The 22497-nt window shown below is 45.6% G+C and overlaps 2 protein-coding genes across 2 annotated transcripts in view; one reads left to right on the plus strand and one right to left on the minus strand.

Moving 5' to 3' along the window:
* LOC140371657 (uncharacterized) overlaps nt 1-22497 on the minus strand; it is a 45089-nt gene that overhangs the window by 1728 nt on the left and 20864 nt on the right. The gene's annotated exons all lie outside the window — the stretch shown is intronic.
* On the plus strand, nt 1575-7194 carry LOC140371650 (uncharacterized). The gene is made up of 2 exons (XM_072458833.1): nt 1575-1650; nt 3390-7194. The coding sequence occupies exon 2, from the start codon at nt 3412-3414 to the stop codon at nt 4681-4683; it is 1272 nt and encodes a 423-aa protein (XP_072314934.1). The 5' UTR covers nt 1575-1650; nt 3390-3411; the 3' UTR covers nt 4684-7194.

A 22497-nucleotide genomic window follows, 5' to 3' on the forward strand; every position in this document is an offset into this window, starting at 1 on the left:
TTAGTTAGTCCGTCCTCCTTCTCGTCCCCCGACCCCTCCTTCTCGTCCCCTGACCCCTCCTTCACGTCCTTCTCGTCCCCTGACCCGTCCTTCTCGTCCCCTGACCCCTCCTTCACGTCCCCCGACCCCTCCTTCACATCCCCCGACCCCTCCTTCTCTTCCCCTGACCCCTCCTTCACGTCCTTCTCGTCCCCTGACCCGTCCTTCTCGTCCCCTGACCCCTCCTTCACGTCCTTCTCGTCCCCTGACCCGTCCTTCTCGTCCCCTGACCCCTCCTTCACGTCCCCCGACCCCTCCTTCACGTCCCCCGACCCCTCCTTCTCTTCCCCTGACCCCTCCTTCACTCCACAGTCCTAGACTCTTTAGCAGACTTCATAGTACACTCGGTCACAGAGCGATTCGGACACTGAGTGCAATACTTTCTCCTCGCCGCAGGTCACGTGACTCGGGCGTCCGAGTGACAAAAAAAGTAAACTTTAACCTTAAACTCAGATATGGATCAAATCCATCCGGCACATATTTATGGACAAATAATCCTCAGACAAGTCCTGGATCTCACATTCAACAACAAACGGACTGATTTGATTACACTTTTTGCCCGTCATGTGATCTCCGGAGTCCAACTCCCTTTTAAATCAGTCCAACTGATTGTCTAAACTAATGAGCTACATTCACTAAATTCATACTTGTGCAATGTGGAAAATTTAGGTCAAGTTTTGGCAAACTTCAACAATTTAGCATTTTCAATGTGCAGATTTTCATAATAAATGAGCAAAGAGGTTTCTGCCTTACTTTTGTTGAACGATGAGAGACCCGCATCCTCCACCAATTCTGTGGAAGTTTAGTCTATACACTGCGAGAGGCGAAGATCGTTCTCAAGGTCTTTATTTGATGAAAACAGGGAAAAACAGGCAAAACAGCGGCATGTTGTTCGTCTGCAGCTGAGATTCAATTCTTCACAAGATTTAGCTGTGTTTTATAAAGCTGATGCTTGGGTCTGATAAAATGGCCTGACCTTCACTATGACGTCACTTTGAGATTGTTTAGACGAGTCCACAGATGATCAGAAAATACACAGAAAGTTCAAATACACAGAATAGTTCAAATACACAGAATAGTTCAAATACACAGAAAGTTCAAATACACAGAATAGTTCAAATACACAGAAAGTTCAAATACACAGAATAGTTCATTGTGACCCATATGCAGCAAGATCGTCGTGACTCATGATAAATAGGACACAGACATGACAATAATTTGATCAATATCCACAGTAAGCGGCGTAAGCTTGGATTATACTTCCTGCATGTAAATGTGAGTTTTGAGAACGTAACTGACATTGACCCGTCCCGCTGCATCACTGTCCTCACAGGACTATTTTGGACGTTAAAGATGTCGCCGGGGAAGAACTGCAGCAGCTGCAAGTGGAAGGATCTGCACACACTTTGTGATGGCACTGGACATATACATAGCACCAAGTAAGACGAACAGTAGATGGCGGAAATGCACCTAAAGGTTGAGTGCCACTCGCCATAAAAGCAACAGAAGAAGAAGAAGAAATGCGGAAGTGCCGTGTCCGCTTGTGCGGGGCTCGGGTCACGGGAGCTGCCGCTGTTGTTGTGGAGGGAAAACGTCCCACGTCAAACCGCGGTACGTGAGGCCAGAGTCGGTTTACCTTGTTCTTCACTGGAACTCTTCAGCTCTGCAGATGATTCTTCACTGGACTCGAGTCATTTCGCAGCGTTAGCTCCGCGCGCCGGTCACGTGATCCTCCCGTGTCGTGGCGGACTCTCCGTGTCGTCCTCGCGGTCCTCCGGGCTCTTTCACGCGACAAAACCCCGCCTCGTAGACACGCGTGTGACTCTAAAACGGACCGAGTTCTCCTCCGTTTGCTGTAGTCGCTCCAGGCGCCGCGGGGAACGAGCTCCGTGTGAAACAAGCGCCACAGGAAGTAGTTCCGCGTCTTCTTCTTGTGTATTTCCGGCAGACCAGGCGCCGCTAGTGCGTTGCTGCCTCCAGCGGTCAGGAGATAAAACACCCACTACACACTTTATAATGAACCCCATAATAATAATTAATTAATACAATAATAATAATAAAGCCTTATGTATTCGATTGTCCAGCGTATAAGTTCCATTTGGTCCGAAGACTGTCAATCATTTTCAAATTATGAATGTAATCTTTTCCATTTTATTCCATAATATTGGTCCAGTCTTTCATCGTTCAGTTTGTTTCATCCATTTAAAAACTAAATTTAAACGCTGTAAATATGCTCCAAATGTATCCTTTTATTGTGTCCATGGCAGGAGTTTTGAGACTCCGATACATAATTCTGAAGTCAAGTGACTCTATTCATCTTAATCCAATGTTTCTGACCAGCCAGAAAAACAAAGCACTTTGACATGTTATAAAATACCACGAACACTTTTCGAACAAACAAAAGGACATTTCCCCCCCCCACCGCTTCACACCCGACTGTTGAGGTCATTAATGCAGCAGAGGGTTTGCAAAGAGTCATATTTACACAAAATATAACGGTATGAGGTTGTATGTAGATTTGTGACGTGAGGGAAGTCGTAAAACAACAAGACAAACTCAAGTGTGAAAAGGTGAGACGTGCATAGCAACAGAGCAGTAGAACAGGCAAAAGGACAACAAGCCCACGAACCCATCCAGGCCCGTAACAATATGAAGATTTTATTGTGTTACTGGATTTCACTCAAACATACTCGCGACCCCCACTCTGGGAACCACGGTCCTAAAGGACTTCACACCTGCACATTCTTTTTTGAGCTGCTACTGTCAGGCCGACACTAAAGGTCCATAAACACAAGGGCAAACATTCACAAAGAGTCTCTACTTGACTGCTGTCACTTAATGCTGCTAAATAGTGCAGTAAAGTGCAATATTGACACATATATAATGGGAAGAGTGCAGTGTGTGCATGTTTTAGTATTATTAAATACTTTTTCTTGAACGTTATCTGTGATGCACTGACTTGAAAGTAACTTTTTATTTATGTGTTTCACTGTGTGTTCATTGGTGCTGCAATGTCTCTTTGGTTTTAGGAGAACTAGGACGTTTAATCCTAATGTTGAATGTAAACATGTTTGAATGACAGAGCTCTGGGTCAGACTGGTTTGATGCTGTCGGTCCTCACCCAAAGCCAGAGCCTGTTACACTGTCCACATTCTTATAGAAACAGTCAAGTCCTGTTCATTTCATAACTCAATGAAAATAAAATGACTTTTAGTTTTATTTTCCCATACGTCAGCTCTCTCAACAGTGACATTGAATTCACAGTTAAACACATCCACTTCGAACTCTTAAAACGTTCTTTATTTAATATTATTTGTACTTGACGTCTTCTTTTTCTGTGTTCATGGCAGATCTACAAAGTCCTTCAGGAGAATGGGGTTGACCTGTGACCAGTGTGGAAAGACATTGGCCTTTGCTTCCAGACTCAAAGAGCACTACAGAACTCACACAGGAGCTAGACCATACAAGTGTGACCAGTGTGGAAGCAGTTTTTCTACAGCAAGTACTCTCAAGAACCACACCAGAACTCACACTAGAGAGAAACCACACACCTGTGATGTTTGCGAGAAGGCATTTTCACGCTCAAGCCACTTAACATCACACATGAGACTCCACACGGGAGAGAAACCTTACAGCTGCGATGTTTGTGGTCAGATGTTTACTCAAGAGCATTCTCTCAAAGGTCACAAGAGGATCCACACTGGAGAGAAGCCTTTTGAGTGTGACCAGTGTGGAAAATCATTTAGGACCAAAACGCAGGTCTCAAAACACCAGAGTGTCCACAGAGATGAGAGGCTGTACCAATGTGAGCAGTGTGAGAAGGCGTTTAAAACATCACAGGACCTCTCCAATCACTACCGAACTCACTCAGGAGAAAAAACATACAGATGTGACCAGTGTGAGAAGGCTTTTAGAACATTACAGGAACTCACCAATCACTACCGAACTCACTCGGGAGAAAAGCCCTACAGCTGTGACCAGTGTGGGAAGAGGTTTGCTGTGTCTTCCACTTACAAACGTCACTTGAGAATCCACTCTGGAGAAAAACCTTACAGCTGTCAATTTTGTGAGAAGGCATTTTCGCACTCAAGCAGCTTGGTATTACACATGAGAGACCACACCGGAGAGAAACCTTACAGCTGTGATGATTGTGGTCTAAGGTTTAAACGAATACATTCTCTCAAAGAACACAAGAGGATCCACACTGGGGAGAAGCCTTTTGAGTGTGACCAGTGTGAGAAGGTTTTTAGAAGATCACAGGACCTCTCCAAGCACTACCAAACGCACACAGGAGCAAAACCGTACAGCTGTGATGTGTGTGGTCAGAGGTTTAGACAAGGGAAGACTCTCAAACAACACAAGAGGATCCACACTGGAGAGAAGCCATTTGTCTGTGAAGAGTGTGGGAAAGCTTTTAGATCTGGGTCGAGTCGTCGGAGACATGTTCAAATCTGGCACTCTAAAGAGAAAAGTGGCAGCTCTGACCAGTGTGACAGATCTTTCAGAAAACCTGCTCCTCTGAAGCCACATCGTCTTAAACAAACTAAAGGAGGACACAGAGCTGCTGAAGCTGGATCGTGTGAACCCAAAGTCAGACTCAAAAGGCTGGAGATCAGACTTCAGAGAGTCCAGACCGAGAAGTGAAGACCAGTGTGGATCCAGCACACTGGCAATCAATAGTCCATTTTATTGTATTTCAATTTTATTTTGGCCCTTCAAACCATTTTTTTCATTTCGGGTGTTGCAAAAATAAATTGAATTGTTTTTCCTTCCTGTTTCCTCAGGTTGATGGGCTAATCCAGAGCCCCTCTTAATATTAAAGGCCTGTTTTGGAATTTCTCTTCTAAAAATGATCAAGACATTGAATGGAACAATAGAACAGAGTGTTCTTTTCTCAAAAGTAAGCGTTTAATTATTCTGTACAATCAGAACTAACTTTCCCTGAATACAGAATCATTCTATTCCTCGCCCCACCCTGGTCTGGTCCTTCCAAAGGGATCCAGAGTAATTTTATAGTTTACGGCTCACATGACTTACTTCAATAGAAAAGATTATAGTTTCTAAACGGGCTGAAAGGCAAATGGCCACAATTCCACTAAAGACAAGATTGCACTCTGTACAGGAAAAGGACAGTTGACCACATTTGCATCAAGTCAGTTCACACCCCTTACAGTTCTTCTGAAACAATGCCCTAATGTAAAGATCAATACTAATCAGTTCTATGCTAACAGGAGGATCCTGGTCCATGAACTGGAGCAGGGGCAGTTTTCACGGTCACTTAATGTGGGATCCTCCAGTGACATACAGAAGAGAAATGTGCACATTATTCTAGTCAAACCCATTTAAGCTTTACCCTACTTACCAAAAGTGGAGTTCAGCCAATCTATTACTATATTATTTATGCCAGACAGTTCTTTTAGTTTAATTGAGAGAGCCCCAAGTTCCTGCAAGCTTTTAGTCAGTCGTCCGTCAGGTGCAGTCTGTTCTGTAAAGTCATCAATAAAGTCATTGCTAATTGTTAACGTGTGGCATCAATTTAGTCTCTAGTTTAATTTGCCAGTCTCTATGTTTTAATGTACCAAATTAATTCAGCTCACATTTTTGTTAGTCGTTGATGGGAAAACAGCACTCAGGACTTCACCTGCTTCAAATCCTTCTGCTACTTCATCTGCCATTTTGTACATTACTTTCTCCACTTTCGCCAGGCATCAGCAGGTCGAGAGCGCTCATCTTTCTCGATCCAAGCACCTTAAACGTCCCATGTCTCAGTTTTCAGCATATCTGGAAAACTCATATCGGGATCATATACAGTAGCACCAGACATCAGCTCTAGGGACTTTAAATTCACAAACAATCGTATTACCAGTGAGATTTAGTGTGGTTTTACATGTGGATAAGTGAGCTAAATCATAATGAGCGCCCTCTGTTGGTTTAGGGTCAACACAACGTCACATTTAATTATAATATGCTTAGGTCATTACATTTGATTTAGTCTTGTCCCAGCCCAGACAATCTTTACTGGGGTCATCGTGAGTCAGAACTTCAAATAAGCAAAACGTATCTTGTCCTTTTTGATCAGTCACATTCATATTTTTTCTTTCAAATGTTAAATGTATTAAATAGAGGACTGGACGGGCAGTTTGGCATAATAATACAGTTGGGTTGGCCTACTTGGGTGGCTTTTTGCACTGCCATCTCGATTCACACATCACATTTCCAATATCATCATAACTTTACATAGTTTGTTTCTATCATTCTGATTTTGTAGTTCTTTGAATGACATCTCGAAGTTTTCAATTTGCAAAATATACACGTTCCACATGTAGTGTCACATCAAGGTGTGACTCAACTGTTCATGGTCAACAGTCTTTAATGTCAGTAGGATCATCCACAAGTCTAACTTGTGATTTATGTATCAAAGTGGTGTTAAAGTCCCTTAAAGAGGTTCATCTGCTGTCAGTGGGTTGGGCGAATGTTTTGTGTAAGGCTGATGACAGAAGACTTTCTCCTGTCATCAGTTGCATTTGTGTCCTGGAAATCTGATTTTGAATGCAGAACCAAAATGGGTTTGAATATTGAGCAACTGGTTCATGGTTTTGAACCGTCATCATATATTTGCATGAGCAGAAGCAAAGAGTTCAGTTGGAGTCAACCAATTATTCAAAAATATTTCCGATGTCCCGACCCAGTGTTTGTTTCACCAAACTGTCCATCAATGAGTGTCGTTTAGCTGCTGCCTCCACTGCTCTTGCAGCGGCGTCTGTGGTTCTACTGAGCTCGTGGAGTAGCTGGTCCTTCTCATGTCGTAGTTTATTACATTCATCGCTCACTTGCCTGTTTTATCTATACATTTCATCATGTGGCATTGTTTTGAATCCATGATAAGTCTCAGATTTTAGTGAGAAGGGACATGATTCATTATCGCTCCCTTTTGGAATTGGCATTAATGGATTAGAGTATGTATGGGCAATGTTCAGCTGAGCCTGAGGACAAGAGAGGTTGTGAGAGGTTCACATACGTGAAAGTTGTCTTTGTGAATGTTAAACATTGAGGATGTCATGTGGTTCCACTCATACGGCTCAATAAAAGAGTTGAGGAGGAGACAGAGAAAGTTGGAGAGAATTCACTAAACTGGAGAAGTTCATTGAGCGCTCTTGCCAGTGCTTGTCTCCCCTTGCAACCAAAACTTTCAAGTCTACGGGTCTTTGTGTTTTGGTGTTTCCAGGTTTACAGCGAAGAGTGGAGTTCTCCCCTCACATTGATGTAGGTGGCACATATGGCAAGGAGCTCTGGTTTGCTACTGCTGCTGCTGCATGTGCTCTAGGTTTGTGAGCTTCAAAGGCACTTTTAAGCATATCGAGGTGTGAAGATAGCATAGCTCTTTCAAACTCCTTTTCTTTACGTTCTTCATCAGTGTGCGTGACCTCTACAGCTAAAGCTAGTATTTTCAGCACTGACATATGTTCATGATGAGGGTGTGTTGTAGATGAATTCAGGTTTCTCAGTGCTGCATATACCTCCAATATGAGCTCACTGTAATTGGGAGGGGAAGCTGTGAGAAGGGGGTTGTTCCCTTTTGTGTAAGCCTGTGTTGAGGCTCCTCCCTCCTGTTTCTGTTTTTTGAACTTTTATTTTGATCTTCAATCACAATCTCTATAGTACAATATCTATATACAACAGTTCCACTAATTATATAACGTATGTGTTCTGTTTGTACCGGGGTTTATACCAATGTACCTAAATTTAGATCATTTAGACATTAAAAAATCCTCCTGAGGTCACCCAGAATCCTCCATCTCCTCTCCTCCCGGTTCTTTTGATTCATATGGTGGCTTCCTGTTGTATCTTGGCCGAAATAAAGTAGAACAACATCTCAATTTCCGTCGTGTATTTTAATCACAACTTTATCACAGGTACAGGCGGAGCATCACTTGCTCGCGAACTGGTAACAACATGCATACTCAAGGCAAGTGCGCCCTCTATTGGGGAGCACTAATAATAACACTCTATTGCACACAATAACACATTCACATTAAGAGGAGCAGAATATAGCACATACAATTCTCTAGTGCAATACACCACATCTCCCCCACCTTTAAGCGAACAACACGTAACTGTAATTTCCAATAATTAACGGTCACAACATAACACTGCAAACACATTTGTAAACAACTCAACATTTGTACTTTCTTTTACTTTAGCGAACAAAATCTTTAAGATGAACAGGTGTACGTTTTTCTCTAGTCGAGCGTCTCACTTCTGACTCAACCTGACTGTCTGGAGCAAGAGGTAATTCTGCAACACTCTCTTGATTAGAAGTAGTCAGTTCTAACATGGATTTGTTTTGTGTCTGCACTGACTCGAGAGTAGTTTGGGTAACACTTGGAAACAACGGCAAGGTAGGCTCTCTTTCAACAGTTAGCTCCGGATCGGACAATCTAGATCTAACCTGATCTACATGCCTTTTCATCACTTGACCACTCCCAACACTGACGGTCTCAGAAAGGGGTCCCGAACAGTCTTGTACCACACCAGGAATCCATTTTGGTCCATAGGAATAATTCCTGATGAGAACGTCATCTCCAGATGAATAGCATCTCGATTTGCTGTGGCTGTCGTGAGTTTCTTTTTGTTTCAGTCGTTTTTGTTGAACTTTTGTTTTCATGTCCGGCATAACCAAATCCAGGGCGGATCTCAGTCTGCGTGACATCATCAACTCTGCAGGTGACAAACCTGTCGTGGCGTGAGGTGTAATTCTGTAACCAAACAAGAATCTCGAAAGCCTGGTTTGTATTGTTCCTTCATTCATCTTTTTCATCCCCACTTTGAAGGTTTGAACCGCTCTCTCAGCGAGCCCATTTGAGGACGGGTGAAAGGGAGCAGACCTCACGTGACGAATGCCATTTTGGTTCATGAATGTCTCAAACTCCGCACTTGTGAAGCAGGTCCCGTTGTCGGACACAAGCATTTTTGGTAGACCAAAAACACTAAAACTTTGTCTAAGTTTCTCAATTGTCACTTGTGAAGTGCTAGTCTTTGTTGGATAAATGTCCAACCACTTGGAATGAGCATCCACAATCACAAGAAACATTTCTCCAAGGAAAGGTCCCGCGTAGTCCACATGAATCCTTGACCATGGCGACTCAGGCCATTCCCACGGGTGCAATGGTGCATGAGCTGGTGCTTTTTGGTGAGATTGACACTCATGACATGCCTGAACAGTTTTTTCTACCTCCTGGTCCATTCCTGGCCACCACATGTATGATCTTGCCAGACCTTTCATTTTTGTCATTCCGCTGTGAGTTTGATGTAGAAGTTTGAGCATATACTCTCTCCCTTTTGTTGGAATAACAACTCGAGCTCCCCAGAGAACACAGCCGTCTTTTACGCTGAGCTCCATTCTTCTCTGGTGGAAAGGTTTAAGGCCCGGTTCTGTTTCAGCAGGCCAACCCTTTAGGATGTATCCATGGACCTGAGCTAGTATTTCGTCTTTGGAAGTCCACTTTTTTATTTGGTTTGCATCGACCAATGTCCATCATCAGAACTTGCTCAGTCCTCTCCTCTTCCTTTAGTTTGACCGGAACTGGCAATCTGCTCAGGGCGTCGGCATTAGCATGGTTTTTTCCTGGTTTGTACACAATATTATACATGTACGCACTGAGTTTAACTGCCCACCTTTGAACTCTTGGAGATCCCATTTGGGGAATCGGCTTCTTTTCACTGAACAGATAAATCAGCGGCTTGTGATCGGTATAAATGGTGAAGTTCCGTCCATATATGTATTCATGAAATTTTTCCACACCAAATATCACGGCCAGTCCTTCTTTGTCCAGTTGTGAGTATCTTGTCTCGGCAGGTTGCAAAGTGCGCGAGACAAATCCAATCGGTCTCTCACTTCCATCTTCCATGACGTGTGATAGCACTGCTCCTACTCCATACGGTGACGCATCACACGACAGTATCAGCTCTCGATCAGCTGAGTAGTGTACCAGAACATCCGACGTGTTCAGCAAGTCTTTAGAGTTTCGAAAAGCTTGTTCCTGTTCTTTGTTCCATTTCCAACAAACATCATGTCTCAACAGTTCGTGTAACGGAGCCAATCTTGTTGCTAAGTTGGGAAGGAACTTGTTGTAGTAATTTAACAGTCCCAGGAACGATTTCAGCTCTGTGACATTTGTAGGAGCTGGAGCATCTTGGATTGCTTTGACTTTTTTACACACGGGATGTAATCCTTGTGAATCCACTCTGTATCCCAAATACTCCACTTCATCCTGAAGAAAGGTGCACTTATTTCTTCTGAGGCGCAATCCAGCTTCTTTTAGCTTTGTCAGCACAATATCCAGATTCTTTAAGTGATCAGCCTTGTCCACCCCACTGACCAAAATATCATCCAGATAAACCATGACCAGAGGAATCCCACTTAAGAGACTCTCCATGGTCCTTTGGAATATGGCTGGAGCTGACGCCACACCAAACGGTAGTCTGTTATAAGTGAACAGTCCTCTGTGTGTGTTCACCGTGAGGTATTTCTTTGCCTCATCATCCATCAATATCTGTTGATAAGCATGACTCATATCTAGTTTGGTGAATTGTGTGCCTTTAGCTAGTGCATTGAACAAATCATCCACTCTGGGTATTGGATACTGCTCCAATGAGGAAACAGTGTTTACAGTAAGTTTGTAGTCTCCACATAACCTAACGGTTCCCACTGGTTTCAGGATGGGTACAACAGGCGCGGCCCATTCAGCATATTTCACAGGCGTGATAATTTCCTCTCTTAACAATCTGTCAATTTCCTCATCCACTTTTGCTCTCATTGCATAAGGAATCGATCTTGGACGAAAGAAACGCGGAACAGCATTTTCTTTCACATGAATTGTGGCTTTAGTGCCCTTTAAAGTGCCAAGTTCCTCTTTGAACACTTCTTCGTTCTTACACAGTATTTCTTGTAGCGTTATCTGTTTCTCCAAGTGTAAGTGCTGTACCTGACGAGCCTTATTTTTCGCTTTCACCTCTTTCCAGTCCAACTGAATTTCCTCAAGCCAGCCTCTGCCCAGCAGTGTGGGGCCCTCTCCTTTAACAACAACCAACGGCAGTTTAGCTCTTTGCTGATTATATTTGACTTTCGCATAAGCAGCTCCCACCACTTTCACTGGGTCTCCGGTGTAAGTCTCCAACTTTATTTGCACTGGCTTGATGCGAGGAGTTTCTCCATCTTCCCATGTTGTTTGAAAAGTCTTCTCATTCATCACTGTGAGACTGCAGCCTGTATCTATTTCAAAACCAATTCTTTTTTCATTTAGTTTCATGCTCACAATGTACGGCTCAACTTTCCTCAAATGTATTTCACTTATACGTCCCAGTTTGAACTTCATACACTGTAATGCAAAAGGACTGTCTTCTGAGCTGTCCGTGTTGCTATCCTCTTGTCGCTCTTGAACATTATGTGAGCGGTAGCTTGAATTTCTCTGATCTTTTTTCCAGCATTAAATTTAGCATGTCCCTTCTGTTGTTTACTTTTTGTTCGACAAGCTCTTGCAGTATGTCCCACTTTTCCACATGCATGACATTTTTCTTGTTTGAACTTACATTCACCTGGGTTGTGTTGTCCTTTGCAACGATAGCACTCCTGCGTTGTGCTCTTGAACGTTCCACTGCTGTACGAACCCTTGTTTAGTTTGAAGCACCTTGTCACTGCGTTTGGATTCTGGAGGTCCAATGCGTTTTTATTTGCTGTTTCCGAAGCAACTGCAATAGAATACGCTTTTTCACAAGTTAAGTCCGTTTCTGCCAGGAGTCGTCGTTGAATGCGATCATCATTGATACCACACACGATCCTGTCTCTCCACCTCTGCTGTAATGTGTCGCCGTAATTACAGTCCTGTGCCAGCCTACGCAGCTCGCCAACGTAATCCAACACTGACTCGTTTGGCTTACGACTGCGGGAATCAAACTTGTACCTTTGGACGATTTCACTTGGTTTCGGGTCAAAATGGTTCTTCATCAACAACACCAGTTGCTGATAAGTTTTATCTCTTGGTTTCTCCGGGCTGAGGAGATTCCGCATTAAACTGTACGTAGATGCGCCGACCACACTGAGGAGAATTGCTCTCTGCTTGTCTCCGTTATCAATTTCGTTGGCCTCAAAAAACTGTTCCATTATTTCACAGTATTCTTCCCAGCTTTGATTTTTAGCATCAAACGCTGCTAGAGTGCCAATGGTCGCCATCTTCCAGCTTTTTTTTCTTTCGCGTTTCTCTCTCCCCCCTTTTTTTTTCACCAAAAAACAAAATCTTTACCCGTTCAAAGTTCTTTATCCTCGTCGCCAAAAAGATGTTGTATCTTGGCCGAAATAAAGTAGAACAACATCTCAATTTCCGTCGTGTATTTTAATCACAACTTTATCACAGGTACAGGCGGAGCTTCACTTGCTCGCGAACTGGTAAAAACATGCATACTCAAGGCAAGTGCGCCCTCTATTGGGGAGCACTAATAATGACACTCTATTGCACATAATAACACATTCACATTAAGAGGAGCAGAATATAGCACATACAATTCTCTAGTGCAATACACCACACTTCCCTTAAAGAATGACAAAACTCATATCCTTTTCTAAATTTAAAAATGTCCAGAAATACAAGGGAGAGATGGCACTGTGTCTGCTCGGGGCAAACACAATCTCACCTCTGACATTTGCATTTTAATTTATATTTGATCTTCCCTTTACAATTTTCACATTTTAATTTTATCCTATAGCAAATTAAAATAGTTTGTGCGTGTGCGTGTGCGTGTGCGTGCACGTGTGCGTGTGTGTGCCATCATCCATACAACTGATTCCACCTCTCACAGCAGAGTAACACAACTACAGCCTGAAACACCCATGTAGCCCTGGTTGATGACTACAATGAGAGGAGACTATACGTCCTTTTACACATATATCCCAAATGTGAGGCACTCCCGATCGGGTTAAGCGGGAGACAGGACCCAAATCGGGAGACTCCCGACTAAAGACGGGAGAGTTGGGAAGTCTGACTGCAGCTCCACCAGCCCGTAGTGCTCTGGAGTAACAGGCCCTTAACCAGAAGGACATGGGGGCACTGCACGGTGGAAATCCAAGATGGCACCGCTGAAGGCTGCCTCTGCGTTTCGGTGCTCTTTATTTTTACCTTTAGAAACTGCGCAGGCGAGCTGGCATTTTTAACACCTCCCTGGAGTCATGCCATGTCCCAGCTTCAAGTCGTCCATCATTGTCCCTGTCCCCAAGAAGCCCCGGATCACTGGACTTAATGACTACAGACCTGTGGCGCTGACGTCTGAAGTCATGAAGTCATTTGAACGCCTGGTCCTCCCCCACCTCAAGTCCCTCACCTCCCCCTGCTGGACCCCCTGCTGGACCCCCTGTCTGTGGACGACGCTATCAACCAGGCAGACACACAGACTATCAGCACAGGAGCTCCACAGGGCTGTGCACTTTCTCCCCTGCTCTTCTCCCTGTACAAACTGCTGCACCTCCAGCCACGCCTCTGTAAAACTGATCAAGTTTGCGGACAACACCACCCTCATCACCATGACGACACCACCCTCATCGGGGTCATCTCGGATGGGGATGAGTCTGTCTACAGGAGGAGGTGGACCGGCTGGTGCAGCGGTAACAACCTGGAGCTCAACGCCCAGAAGACAGTGATGATGATCGTGGATTTTGTTCGTTGACAATGGCAATAAACCTATTCTGATTCTGAAATGATTTTTGTGAAATCTAAAAGGGGCGCATAAATAATAAAGATCTATTGTGGGCTTTTGGTATTAACTTTTAACCCATCCAAGTCAAGTGTCATTTGCGTACTGGCCGTGGTGCTGAAAGTGAAATGCGTATCAGACCTTTCATTCTCTTTAAATTATGAGTTTATTCTCTAGAACGACAATCTTGCTTTAAGATTATTTCTTATTATTTTATTAACTGGACTTCATTCAATCTGAGAAACAAAAACGAAATAAAAGCCCAATTCTGGTCATTCAAACAAATATTAAACATGAAATCATATCCGAAGGAGCAAAACAAAAAAGAAGTATTTGTCACTTGTAACTTATGTGGCGCCCTCTAGTGAGGAACAAGTGCTACTCCCACGGCTCAAAACACAGTGTGTGGCCCCCTGGTGGTCAGAGAAACTACCACCAGCCTAATTTAACCACAGAGATTAAATAAATGCATGATGATCACATTTGCTTGAAAAACAGTCAATGAAATAAAATGAATCTTTTCTACGTCTTGGATGATTTGAAACGTCTTGTTTTTCTAAAAAACAGTGTCCAGATGACGAACTCATTTATGGTAAAACACATTAGCACACATGCGTCTGATAATACTTAAGGCTTTTCAACTGTGTGGACTCTCATGTGTTTTGTTAAGTGGCCTGACTGGGAAAATGCCTTCTCACAAACATCACAGCTGTAAGGCTTCTCTCCAGTGTGGATTCTGGTGTGGGTCTTGAGAGTATTTGCTGTAGAAAAACAGTGTCCACACTGGTCACACTCATATGGTTTTTCTCCTGTGTGGGTTCGGTAGTGAGTTAAGAGCTCAGTTGAATTTCCAAAAGCCTTTTCACACTGGTCACACTCAAAAGGTTTCTCTCCAGTGTGGATTCTCATGTGTGATACTAAGTTGCTGGAGCTTGAAAATGGTTTCTCACACACATCACAGCTGTAAGGTTTTTCTCCAGTGTGGATTCTCATGTGTGATATTAAGTTGCTTGACTGTGAAAATGCCTTCTCACAAACATCACAGCTGTAAGGCTTCTCTCCTGGGTGGATTCTGGTGTGGGTCTTGAGATGACTTGCTGTAGAAAAACATTTTCCACACTGGTCACACTCGTATGGCTTTTCTCCTGTGTGGGTTCTGTAGTGTGTCTTGAGTGCTGAAGCTGACCTCCATGTCTTTCCACACTGGTCACAGGTGAACCCCATTCTTCTGATGGACTTTTAGATCTGCCATGAACACAGAAAAAGAATACATGAAGTAATAATAGTGTTAAATAAATAACTTTTACTTTTGTCAATTCCTCATCACTGTTGAGAGTGGTGTTATGGAATAAATAAGTAAGCAGTTGAAATCTGCCGTCTTTCTGGCGTGTTTACGTGCATAATATATTTAGCCTCGGCTACTAGCCTGCAACTAGTAGCACACGGATACACAGTACACGCACTGTGATGTTGGACCTTTCTGCAAATTATGGACTTTCTGAATATGCTGCAAGGTTGTCAGACCCTCACAAAGAGCGTTATTTATCCAAGATTCGTGAGACAGGATGCCCAGACCCCTACTCCCTGCCGAAAGCGATGTTACAGCCAGTGTTTTCAGCGAGTCGCAGCTCTTCGGCAGTAACAGTGACGCTACCCGGACATATACAATTACCTGATCAACAAATGGTCTTCGTACACTGCTGAAGCACTGACAAGTTACAAGAGCTTGGATGGCTATAAATACTGACATCACAGTGCGTGTATCCGTGTGCGTATGATTGTGTTCTTGCCGTCCGCAACTGAATCACGTGATGTCAGGTGCACGTCCTCTATCAAATGTTTCTAGCTCGGTTAGGTTACCGGAAACACACCATTTTTTCTTCTTGGCCTTACGGTTTCTATGCGAATGTGGACAGTGTAACAGGCTCTGGCTTGGGAAAGTACTAGGGACGTCCTGATCAGGTTTGTTGGCCCCGATTCGATTCATCTGACTTTGAGTGTCTACAGATACCGAGTCCCGATCCGACACATTAAAAAAATGCACAAATGCAACATAAAATAAAAAATAAACAGGTTGTCCCCAGTTTTTAACAGTGCATCTTTCTTTGAGGTAGCTTGAAAGAGAAATAATAGTGCAAAATTTGAATTAATTAAAAATAGCAGCTCAACTTTAAATACCCAGCAGCATGTAAATAAATAAGCAAAGTGTGTATCAAATGAAAGTGCAACAGTTTCATAAAGTGAGGCCATAAGGTGCTTTTCAGAACTGCACTCTTAATACTCTTATTACGTTATTGAGCATTTTTCTGAATCTGTTTGATGCGCTTTGCTGTGTGGGATCCGCAAAATTCCCTGGGCATCCAGGATCGCACGGCGTAAAACAAGACTAGAGTTTACTGCCGTAAACATGGACCGGCCTCCTGCTGGTGCCAGTCAGGACTAAACATGGACCGGCCTACTGCTGGTGCCAGAGTCAGGACTAAACATGGACCGGCCTCCTGCTGGTGCCAGAGTCAGGACTAAACATGGAGCGGCCTCCTGCTGGTGCCAGAGTCAGGACTAAACATGGGCCGGCCTCCTGCTGGTGCCAGAGTCAGGACTAAACATGGACCGGCCTCCTGCTGGTGCCAGAGTCAGGACTAAACATGGACCGGCCTCCTGCTGGTGCCAGAGTCAGGACTAAACATGGACCGGCCTCCTGCTGGTGCCAGAGTCAGGACTAAACATGGACCGGCCTCCTGCTGGTGCCAGAGTCAGGACTAAACATGGACCGGCCTCCTGCTGGTGCCAGAGTCAGGACTAAACATGGACCGGCCTCCTGCTGGTGCCAGAGTCAGGACTAAACATGGACTGGCCTCCTGCTGGTGCCAGAGTCAGGACTAAACATGGACCGGCCTCCTGCTGGTGCCAGAGTCAGGACTAAACATGGACCGGCCTCCTGCTGGTGCCAGAGTCAGGACTAAACATGGACTGGCCTCCTGCTGGTGCCAGAGTCAGGACTAAACATGGACCAGCCTCCTGCTGGTGCCAGAGTCAGGACTAAACATGGACCGGCCTCCTGCTGGTGCCAGAGTCAGGACTAAACATGGGGAATCTGCGTTTCAGTTTTATGCAGCTGAAATCTGGAACATTCTTCCTGAAGATGTGAGACAGCTTCTACTCTGACAATGTTCAAAGATAAAAACAGTTTTGCAGCATTTGGAGCATCAGAAATGCATCGTTATGAGCTGAAGATATCGCACGATGGGCTAAAATGTTTTTCGAGGTGGGCATATAATCATATAAATGAGCTAGTGTCAGCAGAGAAAAGACATCTAGATTGATAACAATAATTAAGCTAACTAGGCCTACGTTAAAAGAATGATGGACGATTTTTCGCCGATTTGAGAACTCAAGCGGAAGTGCACATGTGCGCTCCCCCCGAGCGGAGGCACACAACAGCAGTTGGAGAGGTACCTCTGGACTGGGTGGACTGTAGGGTGCTGGTTCTGGTTCGTAGAAGTCACTGCCCGAGAGCGCTGGTCAGAGCACTACTGGAGGCCAGGAATGAGGGTCAGAAAGACGAGAAGAGACGAGGTGCTGGTGGAAGCTTTATTCAGGCTCACAGGTCGATACAGGAGACGACAAATACCATTCCAGTACATATCACCCTCTTACATACCCCGCCAGGAACAAAGCCGGAATGTAGCGGCTATGTTGTGTCACAAAGCCAAGGAAGAACAAAGGAGAGGGCATTGGAGGAAAGAATAAAGGGTGAAATGGATTGATGTCATAAAGCGCCCTGCGGTGCTGGAGCGCCTCTAGTGGTCGCCCCAGGAACTACAAGAACACAGGGGCCACGGGCCTTTTGTACAACAGCCTTACGACTACTCGTGCGTTTGTTTATTAGCACGACGGATCGCATCGCATCTCTCGTTTCCAGTAGATTTCTGTCTCTTTTGAGCTCAAACAGTTTCTCTGTCTTAATTTTGTCCAGTACACTGAGGGAACTATAATATGATAGATCCATGCGCTTAGACACAGGGAAACGTGCTACTCTCCTGGGGACGAGCCAGAACGAGGCTGCAGGTGAGTTCTATGATTGATACGTAGCAGGACTAATCGGCAGTCCACGCCACGAGGAAATGAGACTCAGATTTGGGCCAAAAAATCGTCCATTCCACCTTGAACTAATCGTTTATAAAGTGACGACTGCAGACGTAGCTCCACTTTGATTTTGGGCTCCATGTCTTGCCATCTTCGACTCGTTTGATCGCTTGTAGCCGCTGAGTTTGTATTTGACCTTTTACTGCTGGTATAATGTAGAAGGAAACATTTTCTTCTCGCCAAGTGTGATTTGAACTTCCAAAAACTGAGACACGCATCAATACTGTTTTAGTGTCGTTTTAGAGATCGATCAGAATGACTGCTAGCTTACTCGGTAGTCAAGGTGTTGTGAGGGGGAAGTGACCCGGATGTTGTGACGTAGCGTGAAGCTGTGTATTGTTGCTGGGACAACGGTAAAATCGAGTAAATCTTTCCTAAAAAGCAATAAATGTGTAAAATAATAGTAGAAACACTCTCAGTAATTCACTTCACATCCGGCCGAGCCGATAAAAATAGTTTTAATTTAATTTGCGTTGTTGTTTTAGGTTTGTAGCGTTAGCCGACTAGCTAACGTCACAAACAAGTTAAACTATGGCCTAAACGCTGGATATAAGTGAATGAAACACATTCCTGTACAAATATAATGTCATTCTCCTCTTACCTTCGGCTGTGTTGAGTTGGAGCCGTTGTAGGTCTTGTGTTTAATCAGAGCAAAGCGATGAAGCTGAGAGAGTCCAGCAGCAGGTTGTGATGGGTCATTTGAAGCCGAGGCTTCGAGGCTTGTACCGAGTTGTTGTTGTTGTTTTATGGCGGTTGGCATCCGAGTGTTGCATTACCGCCAGACTTTATTCCTCAGACTTTTCGTAGTCCTCAGACTGTCGTAGTCCGTAAAAGTACTCCTTCCATTGCTTTGGTGTTACAAAGCCCATGAGGTCATGATATGTCTTTGTGACCGGCTTTATTCCAAGGGAGGCTCTTCTTCATCTTCCTCTCCCTCTTTGACGTTTGGTGCTTTGGAAGTACAAAGCCCATGAGGTCATGGGACGTCTTTGTTGTTTTACAAAGCCCATGAGGTCATGGGACGTCTTTGTCGTTTTATCCTTTAGAAGTCCTTCTTCCATCACTTTGGTGTTTCTAGGCCAATGAAGTCAAAGCGCGTTAGAACATCCTCTTGCTCCTCATCCTCGGCTCAGTCTCCAACACCCCCCACCTCTATAAACGTTTACCCAGCCCTGTGCTACATAAGTAAGCAACCACAGCCTGACACAAACCCTGTGACTGAATCGCCAGAACGTTCCGCAGATTGAACTCCCGCCCATTATTCCGAAACCACAAGGCCAACCCGGCCCTTTCCCTATCATAAGCCTCACAGCAAATCAGCACATGCTCGACAGTCTCTGGCACCCGACAGTGACCACACAGACCGGTCGGGTGTTTGCCTATCCTACTCAGTGACCAATTGAGTCCAGTATGGCCAATCCTCATGCGGGCGAAGGCCCTTTCCTCCCACGCGTTCCTGCCCATAGACCCGCAAGGACCCACACTACCCTGTACGTGATAGAGATGCCGTCCAGTAACACAGTGGCTCCAAAATTCCTGCCAAAGGCCGACCACATGACTCTTGATAACGGGCTTGATTTCAGATTTGCTTAACTCAACCGCCACATCAATTGATGGCCGCCTAAGGGAACGTTTAGCCAGTGCATCAGCCATTTCGTTACCATCCACCCCCACATGCGCAGGGACCCAAAAGAAGGAAACCCTCACATCCTTCCTGGACAGGGAGAGCATCAGACAGAAGATGCCATTCAACACATCCTGTCTGCAATCCGATTTCCCAGATTTAATGCTTTGCAATGCAGAAAGGCTGTCAGAGGCCACCACAATGCCGCAACACTGCAAAGCAGATTCCGCCCATTCCAATGCCAACCGTATCGCTATGAGTTCCGACGTGAAAACAGAAAGGCGATTTGTCAACCTCTTCTTGACCGCCAGCCCCAGGTCAGGCACAAAATAAGCGGCGCCAGTACGCCCACTCTCAGGATCCCTAGACCCGTCGGTATAAATAAACACATCACCTGAGTGCTTATCGATGAGCGCTTGAACGGCAAACTGCGGTGCCCTCCCAGCGACTCCTCTAAGCTTGCCATGCAAGCTAACATCAACAGGAGCCGGGACAAACTTCCACGGAGCTATAGCAGACAAAGCCACCGACGGGCTCACACGCAGATCACCAACCCCCGCAAGCCGCGCCTTCGCATTTCCTACCTGGCTAAAAACCATACCGCCAGCCTCACTCTGCCCCCCATCAACCCTGAGAAAGTCCCTCACCGGGTGAGAGCTCGTATGACCTTGCACATTCACCCAGTAAGCCAACAGAAGTTCTAGCCTCCGGAGCCGTAACGGCAATTCCCCCAACTCAACCTGCAGCGCCGAGACAGGGGAGGTCCTAAAAGCCCTACAGCAGATGCGCAAGGCCTGGGCTTGCTCCACATCAAGCTTCTTTAAGTTAGTCTTAGCCGCAGACATGTAGGCTATACAGCCATAATCAATAGTCGCCCTCATGACGGCCCGATAAATACCCAGGAGCGACCTTCTGCTGGCCCCCCAGTCCTGGCCGGATAGACAACGAAGCAAGTTATTCACCCTTTTGCATTTACCACTGACCTCATCAATGTGCTGACGCCAACTAAGCCTCTCATCAAAGGTGACCCCCAAGAACCTCACCTCCCTGACCTGTTCGAGCACCTGCCCATGCAGTCGAAGGGAGACGTCCCTATGCCCATTGAAGAAACAGATCACTTGAGACTTCCGTACGGACAGTTTAAACCCCCACTTCAGGGTCCACCGCTCCACCTGCTGTATTGCCCTTTGCAGTTTCGCCTCGTAAAACCGGAGATTCCTCCCTCTCACCCATAGAGCGCCATCGTCAGCATAAAGGCTCCTCCCAACAGACCCATCCACGTCGTCAAAGATGTCCTTAATCATAACATTGAACAAGATAGGGCTACACACACTCCCCTGCGGGATCCCATTCTCCACCCCATAGACCCCAGAGTAAGCAGCGCCCACTCTGGTTTGGATACGCCGGCCAGACAGAAAGCTCCGGACCCAGTTAAACAGTTTACCCTTCACACCACACTTCCGCAGCTTAATGAGGAGCCCATCCTTCCAAACCATATCGTACGCCTTCTCCACATCGAAGAGCACCGCAATAACCTTTTCTTTCTGAGCCCTGGCCAGCTGGATATCAGATTCCAAACACAACACGGAATCCATGGTGTTCCTGCCCCTACGGAAACCACTCTGGTGCGCGGGAAGCAAACCCTGACTCTCCAAGAAGTAATCCAACCGCTCGGTAACCATGCGCTCCATCGTTTTCCCGAGCTGCGACGTCAAGGCAATCGGCCTATAACTTGAAGGGTCAGACGCTGGCCTACCCGGCTTCAGAACCGGCACCACCGTAGACTGTTTCCACGCAGATGGAACACAACCTGAATCCCAAACACGGTTGAAAAGACCCAGGACTAGCCCAAGCGTGTCATCAGTCAAATGAGAGAGCATGTCATAGCACACCTCATCTTTACCCGGGGCTGTCTGTTTCGCCTTAGAAAGTGCTCTCCTTAGCTCAAACAAACTAAACGGAAGGTCAAGGTCATCTTGAGTCGAAGGCTGGTGCCCAATCAGCTCAGAATTCTGGGCCAAAGTACTCTCCCTGTAGTGCCTTTCCGCAGGTGAGAGATTGTCAGAGCTGTGCACCGACACAAAGGTGCTGGCCAACAGTTCAGCTTTGTCAACGTCACTGACTGCTTCAACACCATTCAGTATTAGGACCGGGGTCCCATGACGGCGCTCAACCCCATGCATCCGCTTAATCATCCCCCAAACATCCCCGAGACGCGTTTCTCTCCTAATTTTGGAACAATACCGCCTCCAATAGGCACTCTTGGCCGTTCTCACAGTTTTCCGCACAACAGCGCGGGCCCTCTTGTAGTCAATGAGGGCACCCTCAGTGTGGGTAACCCTTAGCCGGCGAAACGCCGCATTTCTCGCCCTAACAGCATGACCACATGCTTCATTCCACCACGGCACCCGCTTCCTATGTCCACTACCACCACTCTTAGGAATCGTGCCTACCGCTGACTGCGTGATGAGCGAGACAATTGCACTATTGAGATCATCCACCTGAGTCAATCCTCCTTCCTGCAGAACCCTAGAACCATCATCAGCTTTCCTCAGGAAAGCCCCCCAGTTCGCCCTTGCCAACTGCCACCTCTGGATCCTCGTCCCCCTGACCACACAGCTCCCAAAGCCAATCTCGGTGCGGACTAGATAGTGATCGCTACCAAAAGAAAGATTACCAAGAACCTCCCAACTACAAACACCAGCTAACTCCTTGGACACAAGCGTAAGATCTATTGCACTTTCCGTACCGGTCCCCATATCATAGCGGGTCCCACTCCCATCATTCAGACAAACCAACTCCCTTTGATTGATAAAACCCTCTACCACCTGCCCATACCTATCGGTACCACTACCGCCCCACAAAGCGCTATGCGCATTAAAATCCCCACACCACACGGCCTTTCCCCGAACATCCTTACCGATACTATGTAAGGACTCTAACGTTAA

Source organism: Eucyclogobius newberryi, unplaced genomic scaffold, assembly GCF_026437365.1.
Source record: "Eucyclogobius newberryi isolate DKJ021-1_F unplaced genomic scaffold, fEucNew1.0.hap1 SCAF_22, whole genome shotgun sequence".
Classification (NCBI taxonomy): Eukaryota; Metazoa; Chordata; class Actinopteri; order Gobiiformes; family Gobiidae; genus Eucyclogobius; species Eucyclogobius newberryi.

Excerpts from the sequence above, each read along its gene's own strand:
- LOC140371650 (XM_072458833.1), top strand. The coding sequence starts at position 3,412 with ATGGGGTTGACCTGTGACCAGTGTGGAAAGACATTGGCCTTTGCTTCC.